Genomic DNA, 17,223 nt, shown 5'->3' with positions numbered 1-17,223 from the left:
TAACTAAAGCTTTTTATTTTAATTTCTAAAAAAATGGATGATTTATATCTCCAAATATTACAATTTAAATAAATATATTATGTGAAATTTATTAAATTATTTTTTAAGGTATATTATGTTTATAATAAGATTGATGGTTGTCAAATTTAACCTAGAAGATTAAAAGTTAACATTAACAACACCTCACACCATCCCACTCCACCCATTATGCCATTGTAGAATGCCTATTGACATTAATTATATTAAAAATAAATAAATATTCATTTAATGCAACATTAATTTATACAAACTTATTATTTAATTTAATTATTATTTATTATAACTCATCATTTTTAACTCTTAAACATAAAATATTCAATCAAAAAGTTGAATATAAATTACACATAACTAGTATACATTTAAACATTACACATTATCAAACCTTTAAAAATAGTTATAATAAAAATAAAAATAATATATCATCATATAAATCTTATTATAATATTATATAAATTTGTTTCTAGATATAATTGTATTATTTAATATCAAATAACAATATGATTTTAATTATTATTTTTATATAAAATAAAATAAATAAATTAAATGATAAGTAGGAGATATTTTTCACAATAAGCGTTTAGGTGATGTTCGTGAAACATTGTGTTTTCTTAAGAGGTGATCGATCTAGTAATACAACTCAAGTACATTTAATTATAGAGTCTCCTCTAAGGAGAAACTCACTTAGTTTGCTATTCCATTTGTGAAACCTTCACCACATGTTGTGTCTTATGAACCTTTCATTATAAAACCCCTTTAGCTCATCAATTGATAAGTAGAAGACATTTTCTACAACAAGTCAAATTGTGATATAACTACCACATTTCAACTATGTAGTATTTGAGTATAACTCATTGACCCATGTTTCATGAGTAGTGGTTCCCAAGAACCCATATCTCACAAGAATGAATGGAACACTTAGCACTTATTGTATATAGGTGCCACTCTTAGAAGTGAAGATTTGAACTTTCTTAGGAGGCCACCCATCTAAGCACTATTCCAATTTAAATGTGCTAAGTATGGAGTTTCCTTTAAGGTTAAGACCACTTAGTTTGCTACTCCATTTGCACACCTTTATCTTAGAGGAAACTCCATTGATTTGAGCAAGCTAAGTGAGCCTAACCTTAGAAGAAACTCCATTGTAAAGTGTACTTGAGTTAAAGTAATGTTGGGATGGGTGACCTCTTGGGAATGGCCAATGTTTCATTTTTGTAAGCAACACCTACATGTAATTATTACTGAGTGGTCTAGTCATTTTCAATCTCATTAACACGAGTCAATAATTTCAAATGAACAACTACACAGTTCATTAGTCATAATAATATCACAATTTGACTTGTGTTGAAAAATATCCTTGACTTATCAATTGGTGAGCTAAATGAGCTTAATAATGAATGGCTCATAAGAGACGACACTGGTTGGAGGTTTTACAAATAGAATAGCAAGCTAAGTGGTTTTAACCTTAAAGGAAACTCCATGTTAGAACATGCCTGAGTTGGAGTAGTATTGGGGTGAATTATCTCATAAAAAGACCCAACACTTCACCACTATAAGCATCGCCTAGATGCAACAATTGCTAATGTTTTATTCATTCTCACAAGAGAGAGGTTGTTATGAACTACTTATTTATGAAATATGAATTTGACTAAAAACTACACGATTGAATTTTGATATCAACATCAGAAACAAATTGAATATTAAATTTTACTATTCTTATATTACATCACTATCATGATGATAGATAACACTTGTTCTAACAAGAACAAGCTATCTAATTCAATTATGGTCATCACTAGATAACACTTGTTCTAACAAGAACAAGCTATCTAATTCAATTCTGTTAAAAGTTTAGAATGATGTTAGATAAGCCATCATTCAAATGAAAAAGAGCTAAATGAATCAGTGCAAGGTATCCTTTTAACAAAAATGCATCTAAAGTAAAAATTTTCAATTTTTTTTCTCCTTCATTTCTGTCAAAAAAACAATAATGTTTTTCAAAATTTGTGTTGTTTTCTACTATTCATCATTGATATCAACACAAAGTCACACTTAATTTTAATAAATATTCATTGTGTTTTCATAATTTTGAAAAACAAATGAAAGGTACACTTTAAGAGGAGGATAGCGATGAACCAAATCGCTTGCTGTAACACTCCCAAAAGATATCTCAATCGTGCACTTGTTCTAATACTTGACAATATTTCATGTTGTCAAATTTCGTGTGGCAACTTCCTTCTCTAGATTGTCGGTTATAATTTAAAAGTTTTGAACGATTCCAGAGTTCTAGACGCTGTGCTGGCCCTTGCACCTCAGACCGTGGGAAATTCTTCTCAGCGCATTGACATTCCTCCGCAGCTCACGACTGGACCTTTATATTCATATGAAACCTTAAATACGCCCTACAAAGAAACACTCTTTACGATTTTGTGAAAACAGCTTCTCATTAAAAGCTTTTTAAGTTGAAGCAGTCATCTCCGGTGTCGTAAACACTGTGCAGCTGGTTGGAAATTTCAGTTATACAATTGTAATAATCTGTAAATTTCTTGCACGCAGAAAAAAATAGTGAAAATGCATATGAGACTGCTGGTGAAGAAATGTATGGGAAAGTATTCAAGGAAGAGGATGTACTCCACGAAGCCTCTGCACGTTTGCGTTGTGGGCAGTGGTCCAGCTGGATTCTACACTGCAGAAAAGGTCAGTACGTTCTTCACATGAATGATATATCGGATCAAGCATATCATAGTTATATTGCCCTTTTCCTATGATTCAAAGAAGTATAGGTTGTTTCCGCTGTAATGTTTATTGCCCTGTAGCATTTGCGTCATTCGGTATTCTCTTACAATCTTTTGTTAGAGAGCGAGGTTTTAGTTGTTTAAATAACGCACACGGGTTCACAAGAATGCAAAATATCGCTATAGAAGTTGGGACCTTCCGGAGGACTGGACTACGGATTTTAAGCTTGAGTCCAGGTCTTGGTTGCTTCGTCTTGTTGTTGAAGTTTTGTCCTCGTACTTATAATTCTGATTAGAAATTTCTCCGTTTTCTCTATTCCTACGTCTTCAAACCTTGGACCCAATGATATTATTTTTTGAAAAGTATGGACCAGTGAGGAACTGGAACTTAGGATTTCCGTGGATTTGCTGAAGTGCCCTTTCGCCGGGCTACTAGTCCCTCGCAGGTTTTTATGTTTTCTGGAGTGTGAGTTGACCCTCCCAAACGTAACTAAGGGGACCCATTCCTTTGACTGTGAATTAATATTCCCTAATAATAAATGGATTCAACTTCTGGAATTGACACAAGGGTTGCTCTTGGCCTAGTAGATCCAAATGAGTTCCATTAAAATCTGTAGCTGATGTTCTGCACCTATGCCTCAACCCTGAATTGTCTGTGAGGTATTAATCAATTTTATTGTATTTCAGGCATAGGTTGGTGTACGTCAAAACTTGGTTATGAGATCGAAGCTCATGGGTATGAAATTTGAACAATTCATAAATGAATGATTGATTTTAATAATGTCCACGCAGCCAAAGCAGCCTATGGGACCCATTAGACAAAGACAAGCACCCCCACAAGATAAAGTGTGCAAGAACATTAGGTCTTTTGGAGCTGCTTCTTTAAGACTGCCCTTTGAAAATGAATGTTGACCACTAATTTTGCTGTCCTGTCCAGTTGCATTTCCTCAAAAAGAATACCTAGATTGTTCGTTTCTAGTATATCCCAATAACTGGAGCGGATGTCATTGTATGCCAGGCATTCCATGAGAAAGTGTCACTCGGTCTCCACCACTCCTGTGTTGCAAAAAAGACATTCTTTCCTCCCATGCTTCCTTGGGTATTGTCCATCTACTTGTTTTGCATCTCAAATCATGAGAGCTTGTCCTAGGTTGAGCTATGAACATTTTAGCTCTCCATTTGATATTCGCTCCTATGTATGCCTTTTCCTCATGGGCCTGCTTTGGGTTAAATCCTTTGATATAATAGTCTTTTTTGTGCCCCTTTTGTTTTGACCATATGCAACTCCTGAATTTTTCCTTCAGAAACTTTTATTCCAGCATTGTTAATTGGCATTCATGCACACGAAAATTCCATTTTTCTATCCATTTAACATTTTGCTTCGTCCACGTGTTCTTTCTTCAGTCCAACCTTTCTTCCATGATCAACTTCGGCCAATAATGATTTTCCATACTTAGGGCTTTCTTTAAGTAGCATAATAGTTGAATCACTTCTGAGGCCTCTAAAGGGAAGATGCCCGTTTCCGCCGATAGGATCTCATAGGGAACTATTGTTTTAATTTTGAGACTGCTGATGATTAAATGCTTTTGGATTCTTTTCACTTGTCTCCATTTCTGATCAGACATGCTACTGCCCCAAATCTCACAACCATAGAGGATCACCGGGGTAATGAACAAGCCAAAGAGCACTTTTTTGGTTTTCCAATCCTATAATTCCGCATTCTTACATCTATTTTGTAAAGAGTATAGTGCTTTCCATCCTCCTTGAATTCTTTTTGCTCTACATGTTTACCAACTGAGTTTGTTGTTGAAGTTGATTCCAAGGTACTCGTACTCGTCGACAATCTCTAATGGGCTGCCATTGAAAAGGAAAGTGTTTTGGCTGCCTCTTGTTTCTTTTCAAAGAGTAAATCATCACGTTGGTTTTGCTAGTGTTCACTTGCATCCCAACCACTTGACAGAAGGCCTTCAAGTGTTCCCTTAGACCATTTGTTGTTTTAGCAATTAAAATGAGGTCATCTGCATAAAGAAGCAGCTTAATCACATACTTAGCTAGTTGAACCCCATCACCATTGTTCTTGTCTATACATTCTTCTAATTTATCAATATATAAACCAAACAAGGTTGGCGAGAGGGGCATCCTTATTTGACACCTATATCACTGCCAAAGCTCTTTGACATCCCCTCCGTAGTTCTGATTTTAGCAATGGCTTGTTCACATAGTCTATGTGTTGCAGCTCTAAGTTCAGTAAGAATTTTCAGCTCTTCCATTCTAAGCTAGAGTGTGTCAAAGGCCTTTTTAAAGTCAACAAAGCAGTAAAAGTAAATGGTAAGGAATTTTCTTGTGGGTCAGAGAGAGAGGAGAAAGAGAGAAACGTGTTATTGATACCAACAATCTATTTTTATGCCATGATTAGGCAATTATGTGGTATACACTTTATCTTATTACATTCTTACCCTTCAGTTAAATGTGGAAAGAGTTAAGCTTGTGAAATTCATTTAGTTAATGTTTAAGTGCTTCAAAGATCAAGATATTCTTCTCTTTTGTTTTCTACCATTTTTTCCAGATGAGGGATGTAGATCTTTAAATGCATTGTTTTATTATCTTTGTAGATGCTGAAGAGATACCAGGATGCAACTGTAGATATAATTGAAAGATTGCCTACACCTTTTGGACTTGTTCGTTCTGGTGTGGCACCTGATCATCCAGAAACAAAGGTGAGTGAACAACAAAAAATACTCTTATTTATTGTAACAAAAAATCCTTGAAATGTTTTGTTTGGTCAATAAGCAAACTACAACACAGGGAAGTGCTGTCTTGCCCATGCCAGGGATGCTCCCTTGTCTATGATTTTTGACTGATGAAATAATATAGGATATCTGTAAAATCTATGTTTTTGAATTTAGTTGTCATTTGGACAAGAATAGGCCAGCAATTTATGTAATTTCCATATCTGGGTATTGCCTGTGTATGGTAAGATTATTCTCTAGTCATATTTCACAGTTATTTCCAGATCTTGGTATTACAGTAGGGCTTTTGTTGAAAACAAAAGTAATACACAATAAGATATCCTACAATAAGCACACAGTTAGCATGCTGTTGATATCCAGTCAAACGGTGCACTGATTTCCAGTTTAGGTTTCTCAGTCCATGCTAAACTGGCATTCATCATATTTGCTTTGTAAAACCAATTGACAGCATCTTACTAATAAAAGCACAACCTTGGATTGTTGTGAAACTTAGCATAACTGCAAGCTAAAGAATCATTCAAAATATCTGTAAAATCTATGTTTTTGTGTTTAGTAGTCATTTGGACAAGAGTAGGCCAGCAATTTATGTAATTTCCATATCTGGGTATTGCCTATGTATGGTAAGATTATTCTCTAGTTGTATTTCACAGTTATTTCCAGATCCTGGTATTGCAGTAGGGCTTTTGTTGAAAACAAAAGTAACACACAATAAGATATCCTACAATAAGCACAAAGTTAGCATGCTGTTGATATCCAGTCAAATGGTGTACAGATTTCCAGCTTAGGTTTGTCAGTCCATGCTAAACTGGCATTCGTCATATTCGCTTTGCAAAACCAATCTACAGCATCTTACTAATAAAAGCACAACCTTGGATTGTCGTGAAACTTAGTATAACTGCAAGCTAAAGAATCAATCAAAATTGTATTGAGTATTTAAAATATAGCATATGGTAAGCATTTCACACATTCATCCAAGTAATCCAACATGAATAAACAACTATTCAGATTTTACAGCTGTAAGTTAGATTCTAATTGTGGCAAGGGCTTCTTGGAAATTTTTAGATTAGTGGCATCTGTTTCTGATAATGTCTTGCTCCATATCTGACAGCCATAATTTATCTGGCAGTTATCAATCACAGTCTCTGCTGCATAATCAGTTCTTAAACTCCAATTTGCTGTGACAATTTCAATGGAAACAATACAAACAGTAAATTTCTTTGTAAATGCATTGTTTTCTCTATGTATTCCTCCCATTTCCTATTGTAGGAACCCCCTGCTCCTCACTTCATACCTTCGATAATGATCCTAGATTCTCCTTCAATCTCCAAACCAAGCATATTGTTTTTAATTGCAATCTTAAAACCAAAGAGACCTTCTTTTTCAGCAGTAATATTGCTTTGCAGGTTGATCATACTTCAAACACCTCAGCCTTTCTCTTGCGGTATCTGATGATGACACCAACACCATCTGGTTTAGGGTTTCCTTTTATGGCTCCATCAAAGTTAAGCTTGTACCAACCAATCATTGGGACTATGCACTGTACCTTTACCCTTCTAACCTTATAGGAAGCAGAGTTAGAATCGACATTCCTTTTGATGCCATTCTATCCCTTGAGAGCTGTATGATCTTGAGGGTGTTGAAGTATAGCATCAGTCGAAGTGATATACTCATTATATCGAGTATTTGTATTCATGATTTATATGAACATTGTTTTATGTCTCATATTACTGATATATATGTGTGTGTGTGTGTGTGTGTGTGTGTGTGACTTACATAAGCTACAGGACATGACCTTGTTGTGGCCTCTGTTGGATTGATTTTATTAAAGCTACCTCATTGATGATAAATTGTCCTTAAGATAAGTATCTTCTATATTTAATATATATTATATATGTTGCATTATATATTATATATATATAATATATATATGATATATGTAATATAATATGTATTATACATTATTATAGAATAATATAATAATATAATATTATATTACATATATAGTTAATATACTAATATTATATATATGTTAAAGATGAGTTATGCATATAGTTATTTATATACTAAATGGTGATTAACTATAGAGACATGTTTCTTCATGTCTCTTGAAGAGACATGTCTCCTCCTCTCATATTTATATGAGATCCAAATCTGCATTTGAAAATCATCAATTACAATGGCAATGAAAATACATTTGCAGAAACGATTTTATTTACTTTAACATAGTATCAGAGCTGGACTGCAAATGATAATACCTGAAGATTTGACAATAATAATTGTGTCTCATCGATTTATTGGAAACACACTTTGATTGTCATTGAATGCGGGTCACCCACATGCCATGCTTGGACTGTAAATCGGAGAGGGGCCAATTGGGATGTCATGCTGGCAGGAAGATTGCAGGCACGACAATGATGCCTGTTTTGAGCTAGGGAACCTATGCCATTTCGAACAGGGTTGATCATTTCATATGGATGTCGTCCTTGATGAAGATTGGAACACAAGCTACATTATATCTGCGGAGGCACCTCTGTTTGACCAGTTTGGCATCGCTTTCACAAAAGATGTGCATTGGCATCTGATTGTACGGGCATGTGAATTGTCTGGTTTGTAGAGCTGACGTAGCCATGGTTTTGGTTGAACAAATTCAGCCACCTGAGGGCAAACGTGAGCAACGTCATGAGATTGAATCTCAGGATCGGAATGGGATTTCAGAGCAGCGATGAAATATAGAAATAGCAGACGGGAGATGAGAAAAAGGAATGATGGTCAATCATTGATCATGGTTACATAGAAATTCGATGCCTTGTATAAGAGCTGAAGTTCGGAAAACCAAGAAAATACTCAGCTTTAGCAGAAGGCATATTAAATAATAGGAGGTCTTTAAAGCATATGACAGTTCCATTGTAAAGACAACATTAAGATGAAGGTCCAGCAGACTTAGTAATATGCAGTTGAATATAGATCCTAATGAAGAAGAATATTCATTTCGGGATTAATGGAAAAGGAAACATCTCCAACATTTTAAGGGCAAAAGCAACTCCTAAATTCACTACAGCAGCAGTGTTAAAGAATGCATTTAATATCTGTACTCAACCTAAAGTCCAATGATAATTTATATTTGATGAAGACATAGAAGTATCAAAGGAATGAACACCAATACAATAGTTATTGAATAAAAGAAAATATCATTTTACCTGCAGCCATAAAAAGAGATGATTTACTTTAATATACAACAGATCAGAGGACAATGGTCAAAGACAGCAGTATGCTTCAGAAAAATAAATATCATTCCTTCAATCATGGGTTGACGGCATATGTTAAAGCCTAGGCGGTGAATATCAAATGTCTATTAATGATAGAGTCATCAACACACATTAGCAACTGCATATATTATGAACAAAGTAGCAATCAGACTAAACCTGAAAATGAAGAATTTACAGCAGCCTATAAACCATTACATTACACAGAATGAAGTATGCGATGATAATAATATTAAAAGGTCGTTAAATCTTTGAAGTCCGATAAGGGTATCGTGCATGAATAAAATTGTGACTAACATTCCAGCGATAGAGGATTGACATATATAAGCCTTTGAGCGATTGGCAACAGGAAGAAGTGTTAAAACATGTCAATTTTGTAAAGATTAATGGTTGTTTAACAAATGTCAAAGCACTGCAAACCATGATGTAGTAATTCCCTGTGTGCTTGAATCTACATATTTATGGGCAGAAATGTAATGAATGAACAAATCCAGAAGTAAAGGTCAAGCAACGTGGATGGTGACGATTATACTCCATTCAACTAAATTCTCCATTATATATAGTGACGTCATTGTTGAGGTATTTATAAAGGTATGTTTTTAGGCATTTTATTATATATTATATATTTGTTACTATACCATGTGAGATGCTATAGTTGAAAATAAATGTTTGATAATATATAATATGTTTTGTATATAATATTTTGAAATATGATATATATATATACATTCATTCGAAATGATATTTGATAATTTGATAAAATGTTTACTTAATTATATGATAATATAAAAGGTAAAAAATCAAGTATAGTTGTATGATTAATTTTAATTTTATATAAATGATCAATTAATATAATTTTAAATATTTTGAATTATACGTGTGCTTATCTTAATTACATAATTGCATGGATTGTAAAAATCATATTACATTGAGGATAGAGAAAATATTATGTAATTTCTATTATCATTATGGGGACTAATATATTCGGTTGTGTAAATAAATATTTTTTAACACTTCCTTATTCATTATTTGATTATCAAATAGTTATGTTGTAGGAATCCTAACTAATGTTAAGATTCTTATGTATACTATAAAAGCTATGTGCCTTGATCTTTTCCTTCGAGAATGTTATTTTAGGCAACTTTGAAAGAGAGGAGTAGATAGATGACAAGATTCGGTCAATTTTTGGTGATCTCAATCATATTGATTCAGAGGGAGTAAATCATGTTGTGATAGAATCTTCAATGATCGATAAATTGTAACAGTAAAGAGGACTATAATTCTTTCAACTATGTGATCTTAATGGACCTACCCCTTGTGTATGTGATATGAAAGTGCAAGTTGGAACTTAGAAAGAAGTATTCAAATTTGATGTGATGTGAAAGTGTTCAATGATATATGAGTGGTAACTTACATTGTGGGGGGAATAATAGGCAATGTTTCATTCCTACTTGAACCATCCTTAGAAAAGGAGATTTTTCATGATCCTCATGGGCAGATAAGTACTTGTATCTTTTACATTTATCTAATCATTTATTTGTAATTCTATACAAAATATAAGGGTTAGTTGCTTTGATCTTTTCTTTTATGTTTGAGGATATTCTTACAGGAAAAGAAGGTTATTCCTGATGATTAAGATGGATAAAGTGAGGCTTTTGAAGAAAACATCTTTGATGATTAAGGTTATGAGACTCTTTTGGAGTGTGACACTTCTTCGATGGCAATATAGGGGCTTAGAAGATCGATACTTAGAGGGAGTCTAGAAATACATGTGGGTAACTGCATGATGTGATGGGCCTACTCTTATGTATATCTTGAGGAAGTGATGAATTATCATCAGAAAATCAAACAATTGATTTAGAGTGAGTTTAACAGGCATCCTTGGGTGAAGAGAATTTCTGAGGAAGTAACTAGAGGACCTAACTTTCTAGGATCGATGTTCAAAGGGAGAAATTTTGAGATGCAATTCTTTGTGGATGATATCTTCTCTATGAGGAGAAGTTCTAAGGGAAATCCTTTATATTACACTCTTCTCTATGAGAGAAGTATGAGGTGAAAACCTTTTGTACCACCCTTTGATTTGGTTCATGGTGGTTACTATTTCACATATGATATGTAATGAAAGGTGACGATCTTTCATTGACATATATAAACAAAGGTAACCATTATAAGATGACGATCTTGTAAATGGTAGACCTGTTATCATGGTTCTTTGGGCCAGATTTTGCTAGACACTATGATAATGAACAAACAAAAGGTAATTGTTTGTAAGGTGATGATCTTGCAAATGATAGGCCTGTTATCATGGACATCTCTAGATATTGCTTCGGGCAATTAGAGATCATAGATAACATTTTCATTATTACTCTAGATATTGTTTCGGACAATTAGAGATCATAATATATGTTATGATAGTGTTCATAACATTGTGATTGTAGTTATTTGACAAGTCTCTATTTCAGAGTGTTAAAATCAGATAATATGTTGTGTATAGATATCCTTGATTCTGATGTCTCATAAAATGTTTTTGTTACTTCTCCCTTGCTAAGAGGGAGTGTTGAAGTATAGCATCAGTCGAAGTGATATACTCATTACATTGAGTATTTGTATTCATGATTTATATGAACATTGTTTTATGTCTCATTACTGATAAGAATATATGTGTGTGTGTGTGTGTGTGTGTGTGTGTTTGTCTATTACTTACATAAGCTACAGGATATGACCTTGTTGTAGCCTTTGTTGGATTGATTTTATTAAAGCTACCACATTGATGATAAATTGTCCTTAAGATAAGTATTTTATATATATAATAAATATTATATATTATATATTATGCATTATATATCTTACATATATAATATATATATGATATATGTAATATAACATGTATTATATATATGATATATATAATACATATTATGCATTATATATTATTATATAATAATATAATATTATATTACATATATGGTTAATATATTAATATTATATATATGTTAAAGATGAGTTATGCATATAGTTATTTATATACTAAATGGTGATTAACTATAGAGACATGTCTTCTCTCATATTTATAGGAGATCCAAATCTGCATTTGAAAATCATCAATTACAATGGCAATGAAAATACATTTGCAGAAACGATTTTAGTTACTTAAATAGAGGGGAAAGTTCTTTAAATTTTCAAATTTTAATATAGCATATTTGTTCTTTAATAATTCTCGTCACTCAAAGAGCTTCATTGTTAGGCAAACATTTAGTTTCAAAATTTCTTCTATTTCTCTAATTCCATAAATACTAACAAACCATTGTTGGGATAATATTCCATAAAATTCTTATGGATTTCAAATTAGCTTTTAGATTCCAAATTAAAAGAAGTTCCACAAGTGCTTTGGGAAAAACCCATTTAATGTGAAAGGTCTTTGAAATCCCTGTCCAAATCTTTTAGAAGTACTTATGTATCCCTTGTTAATTTTGCATAATTTAAATCTTGAAGGTCCTAGACGACCTTTCTTTTGAAGGTTGTCTCTAATTTAGATTTACTCTTTCGTTACAATCCAAAGGAGGGCTCGAGCCTCAGCCCATGCCTTTGTTCTCCAAATATCTTCCACAATTTTAAGGTGTGGACCGAAGGGGTTTGTGTGGACAGAATTTGTTAACCCTCCTTGACTGTATATTACTAGAGCTAGAGAAGTTAAACAAATAATTTTTCCCTTTGAAATGCGTAGCTCAATGAAAAATTTCAGGTGCCTATCGTCAAGTTTCATTTTTGACACCTTGAGACAGCTGCTTTAGGTCAAAGTCTTTCCATTTTTTTAATCTAACATTTCTCTCACGAGTTATCTTCCAATATATTTTATTTTATTTTGCCTACTTGCTTGGCACAAGCCTCCTTAGTGAGTCTGGCCACATTAATTTGTTTGCCTAATGGGAACCTCTAAAAAATATGTCCTGCTAAAATAAAATAATATTTTCAATACTGATTAGCCAAAATAGAGCACATAGAAGGAACATATGAACATGACAGATGTACTCTATAAATCTAAGGGATTGTTTTTGACAAAGTTCATGGATTGCCTTTTGAATGTTGTTCATTCCCATCCCTCCCAAATCATTATAAGGCATGCCTTTTTATACATGTAAAAGAATCTTTTTCTTCCCTTTTCATTTCTAAAAAAAGGTTCCTAAGCAGACATTCTCTCTTTATATACCTCCCTATGACTTTGGAGAATAAAAAATTGATAGTATAATGAATGGCGTATTTAGTTGGTAAAGATGTGTTGCCTTGTCGTTGATAAATATTTTAGCTTGCAATTGGCTACATTATTTCTAGGAGCTTGAGAATAGAAAATTGATAAATTTGAATGTATGAGTTGCTACAAGAATTGTGCTTGGACGATATATTTAGGAAGTAGAATGCTTTGGGCAAATATATTTATAGTGCCTTAGGATATTGCAACTTATGCTAGGGTTTGTGTTGAGATCAAGCTGCACAAAGACACGTCCCCGACTCCTTGGGACGCCTATTGGAGACCGGGACATGTCTCTTGTACTAGAGGCTTCCGCAGGGACCTTGCTGATTTAGTGGTGAAAGATCTGTAGTTTTGGATAACATGTTGAGGTCTAAGAATTTAAGAGCAATAGTAACAATGGAAGAATTCAATGTTGGCAGGGGATTTTGGTGTTACAGTCTCCAAGTATCATTAAATTATAGTTACAGTCACTATATTTTCAGATTATCTATAAATTATTAAATTATATTGATAAAAAAACTAGCGTCTCTAAGTACACCCATGCTCTATTTTGGAAAAATACTTGTACTAGTATCCGTATGAGTCTCTCTTTGCAGTCTCCAAGTATCCTCATCTCCATGCAACCTTGATTAATTGTCATGCCCAAAATATCGGGGCAAAAACACACCGATTTTTTTTTATAAAGTTAATTAATCCACTATGTTATTACAAACTACAGCGAAAAGGTTATGGAAAGTTTACAAAGGATTAAAAGTGAGTTTCGGTTATTCTTCAATAAGATGCAAAGTTGACATTTTAACCATACTGCATAGATTCAAAACACTTAGGTCAATCTTACTTGACCATTCTGTATGTCACATTATTAAGTTTGGGTAATTTCATAAGTTATATTAGGTTATCAACCTATGCTTCTTGCAATAACCCTCCAATCTCGCGACCTTAGCAATTCAAAATTATTGAATATTTAAGTAAACATATTAAAACATTAAAACACAATATTTAAATACTTTTCCAATAATATAATATAATTTCATATGTTACTTAAACTTTCGAGATCATATCAACCTTTAACCCTAGTCATCTATCATAATTTCCTACTTGTAAACATATCCTGATTTAGCCCTAATACTAATCCAATAGACTAATGTTCTTAGTTATTTATTCAACTTCATTAAATCTATTATATTAAAAAAGGTAGAAATTCAATTTCTAAAAGTCATTAAAACATTTAAATATCGAATGTTCTATAAGAACAATTAAATTAAAACTAAACTCTAATATATCACTTCTAACCATTTCCCTAACATAACTAAACCTATCCCTCGTTCCACTTTCATTTTTAAATAATTAAATATTTAAAATGAACAACATTTACAACTTTATTAACAAATACAATAATAAATTGAATGACGACCATCTAAAACATCCAATGCTAACTATTCATCTAACCTTTAACTAACACCTACTCACCCATAACACTTCTTACTAACTAACTAATTTAATACTTACATATTAATTAAATCCTAATTTTACTTTATTACTTACTTACTTAACTGCTTACTAAGCCTATCTAATCACCCTTACGCATACTAACCTTAACTCTTAACTAACCACCAATTAACATCTAACTACCCTTACCTACTAACCCCTACTCACCTAATTGTCCTTTCCACTAAACATGGGCAGCTTCCCAAGTGGGGTCTCACTGCCCCATGTAGCTGTCACGCTGCCCAAAACATCAGGCTTGGTCTCCCTTATGACAGTACGCATGGGAATGGCAAATGGTGGTTTTCAACTAAAGTTTTTAAACATCCCCCCCAACCTCCAATTTCAAGTCCACGTATAACTTAAAGATCTTGCATGGGGGTTTGTGAGCAGTCTCCATGCATGGGAAAGAGGGAAGGACGGTGACGTCACCATGCCTCTAGCACACCTCATGTGGGGCTGAGCGAGGATAAAGTGTAGAGTCCAGCGCATGGAGGAAGAGTGGTTGGAGGGCAGTCTTATCAAAGATTTTTGACTATGCCAAAACAATTAAAGCCAACACTCTCTGCCATACAAGACCAAATCAGCGCATGTACAGAGGGTGACATCAGCCAAGGGTGAAGGCATAGATAAGGGAAGTTATGAGTTAAAGTTTAGTGGGTGAACTTAGGATAAGGTAGTTTTACACTGACTTTATTTTTATTTCATTTTGCAATTATATATTTATTATTTGAAATGATGTCAAAAGGATTTTTAGGGGAATCTTACAGTAATATTCCCTGTTACTAAAATTAGGATTTAAAGTTTCCCATACAAAATCCAGAGAGCATTTTGGCTCTCAAATAATTGAAAATTTATTAGATTTCTTTTCTCTTCAAGGTGCTAGGTTTCCCATAGAATTTTTAATAGTTGCCCAGTGCAATAATGTTTAGTTTATTTTCTAGAATGAATTTGTAGGAATAGTTTTGATGTTAAATTTTGCATTTAAAGTAGGAGAAATCTTAAATAGTTCATAACACATGAAATAAAAGGTAATATTCATTTGAATCAAATTTCTTATAGGACATAACCATAATCAATTGAATAGCTTCATATAACATCAATATCTATAATACAATTGATCATTTTGCATTTAGAATTGAATTTTCAAGATAACAAGAAGTGTTACAAGAAATGAATTGTGAAACACTATATTTCTGCATGCATCCTACACTAATAAATTACAAGAGATCTACAATGAATTCTGTTTAACATGTTCTCATGTTTACTATCAAATTTTATACATCAAGATCATATTTCCCCTTATTACAATAATAACTAGATAAGGACGATTGAAATCCAGTAGATCCAACAGACATATAACCTTCTTTTTATAGCATGAACAAGATTTAATGGAATTACTACAAGGAGAAGTCTCCATAAGAATGAACTCAAAAGCACCATGACAATTTTTGAATCTAGTTTTTCTCCATATCAAGGTACCATCCAAGCACGAACACAAATCATATGCCTCTTCCAAGGCTAACAAATCACAATGAACTTCTATTCTTTCTCTCCTTATTTCCTCAAAAAAAATCAGTTTGTATTGACAAGTAAGGGCCCATAACATCTTACTTTCTCCCTCTCCTCATCATGAAGAGAGACTTTACACTGACTCGGAATCCAACTAAGGCCCTCCTCCTGTACGTGGCCACTTTTGCCCTATCTGAGGGTGAGTAATGCCAACACACCCTTCACAGATTTTCCAACAAAATCAAAAGGAAAATATGAAAGGAAAGCAAATAGAAAACCCACAAATAGCCCATCCCTCACATGTTACAACACAAACATGAAATACACACATGAAAGAGATTTACATAAGCAAGCAATGAACAATACGTGAAAAAACATGGCCATGAAGAATCCTACCTTCACAGAGGTTATGACAATGGAGTTTTGAGATGAGCTAAATCCGTCTTCCTCCTCAATTCCAAGTTTGACTTTCTCTAAATGTAGCGAATGGATGAACAACCTTCAACTCTCATAATGACTACTAAATAAGCTTCTAAACTTACCCACTCAAAATGACAATAACTCCAAACTTGACTTAAGCCTTCTATGGTCTTCCCACTTGTTCCTACCGTCAAAACAATCTTTTAGGAGAAGTGTAAACTTGATTAACCTTATGGAGATGTTCCATTTTCGCACAAAGGGAAAAATGAGATATTTTAAAGGTCATAAATGCTATTAGGGAGATCTAGAAGGGTGGAAAAGGTCCTCAACCCATACACATATCCCTTAAGCGCTTGGATTACATTAAATTTGGCCTATAGAATCATTTTATGACCTACACAAGTGGCTTGAATTAAAACCCTAAGGATGAATCCTTTCCATTAAACCCTAATTAGGGTAATTAACTTAGATTACTAACTTAATCAATCTTTGGGTAATGGGTTATATTGCCAATCTTAATTAACATGCTGATACACATACGAATTACGAGTGTCAAGTGACACCATAAGATTCACTGTTACGTAACATTCGACACCTTACAAAATACAAAATAATACACACATATTAAGATTATAAATAATACACACATATTAAGATTATAACAAATTAACTACAAAACAACGAAGTCTGTGTCTCTTCATTAGACTCGACCTTGGTTTCACAGATTTTACATAGGGTCAATTACCGATTCTCCGATAAATTCCATGGTTGCACAC

General features: G+C 33.3%; 1 protein-coding gene across 4 annotated transcripts in view; it reads left to right on the top strand.

Moving 5' to 3' along the window:
* Positions 1-2,123: 2,123 nt before the first annotated feature.
* LOC149551636 (Pyridine nucleotide-disulfide oxidoreductase family protein) overlaps positions 2,124-17,223 on the top strand; it is a 171,235-nt gene continuing 156,135 nt past the window's right edge. For all 4 annotated transcript variants that reach the window (XR_016352783.1, XM_089787141.1, XM_089787142.1 and 1 more), the window contains exons 1-2: positions 2,124-2,730; positions 5,381-5,485. Coding sequence is in view for 3 of the 4 variants with exons in the window: in XM_089787141.1 (XP_089643267.1) it covers positions 2,605-2,730; positions 5,381-5,485 (231 nt within the window). In the remaining variant the exon portion in view is untranslated. The remainder of the gene's footprint in view (positions 2,731-5,380; positions 5,486-17,223) is intronic.

This window comes from Cupressus sempervirens, chromosome 6 (genome assembly GCF_028749045.1).
Source record: "Cupressus sempervirens isolate cs-2001-9-10 chromosome 6, ASM2874904v1, whole genome shotgun sequence".
NCBI classification, from domain to species: Eukaryota; Viridiplantae; Streptophyta; class Pinopsida; order Cupressales; family Cupressaceae; genus Cupressus; species Cupressus sempervirens.
This window is presented reverse-complemented; position numbering and strand designations above follow the sequence as displayed.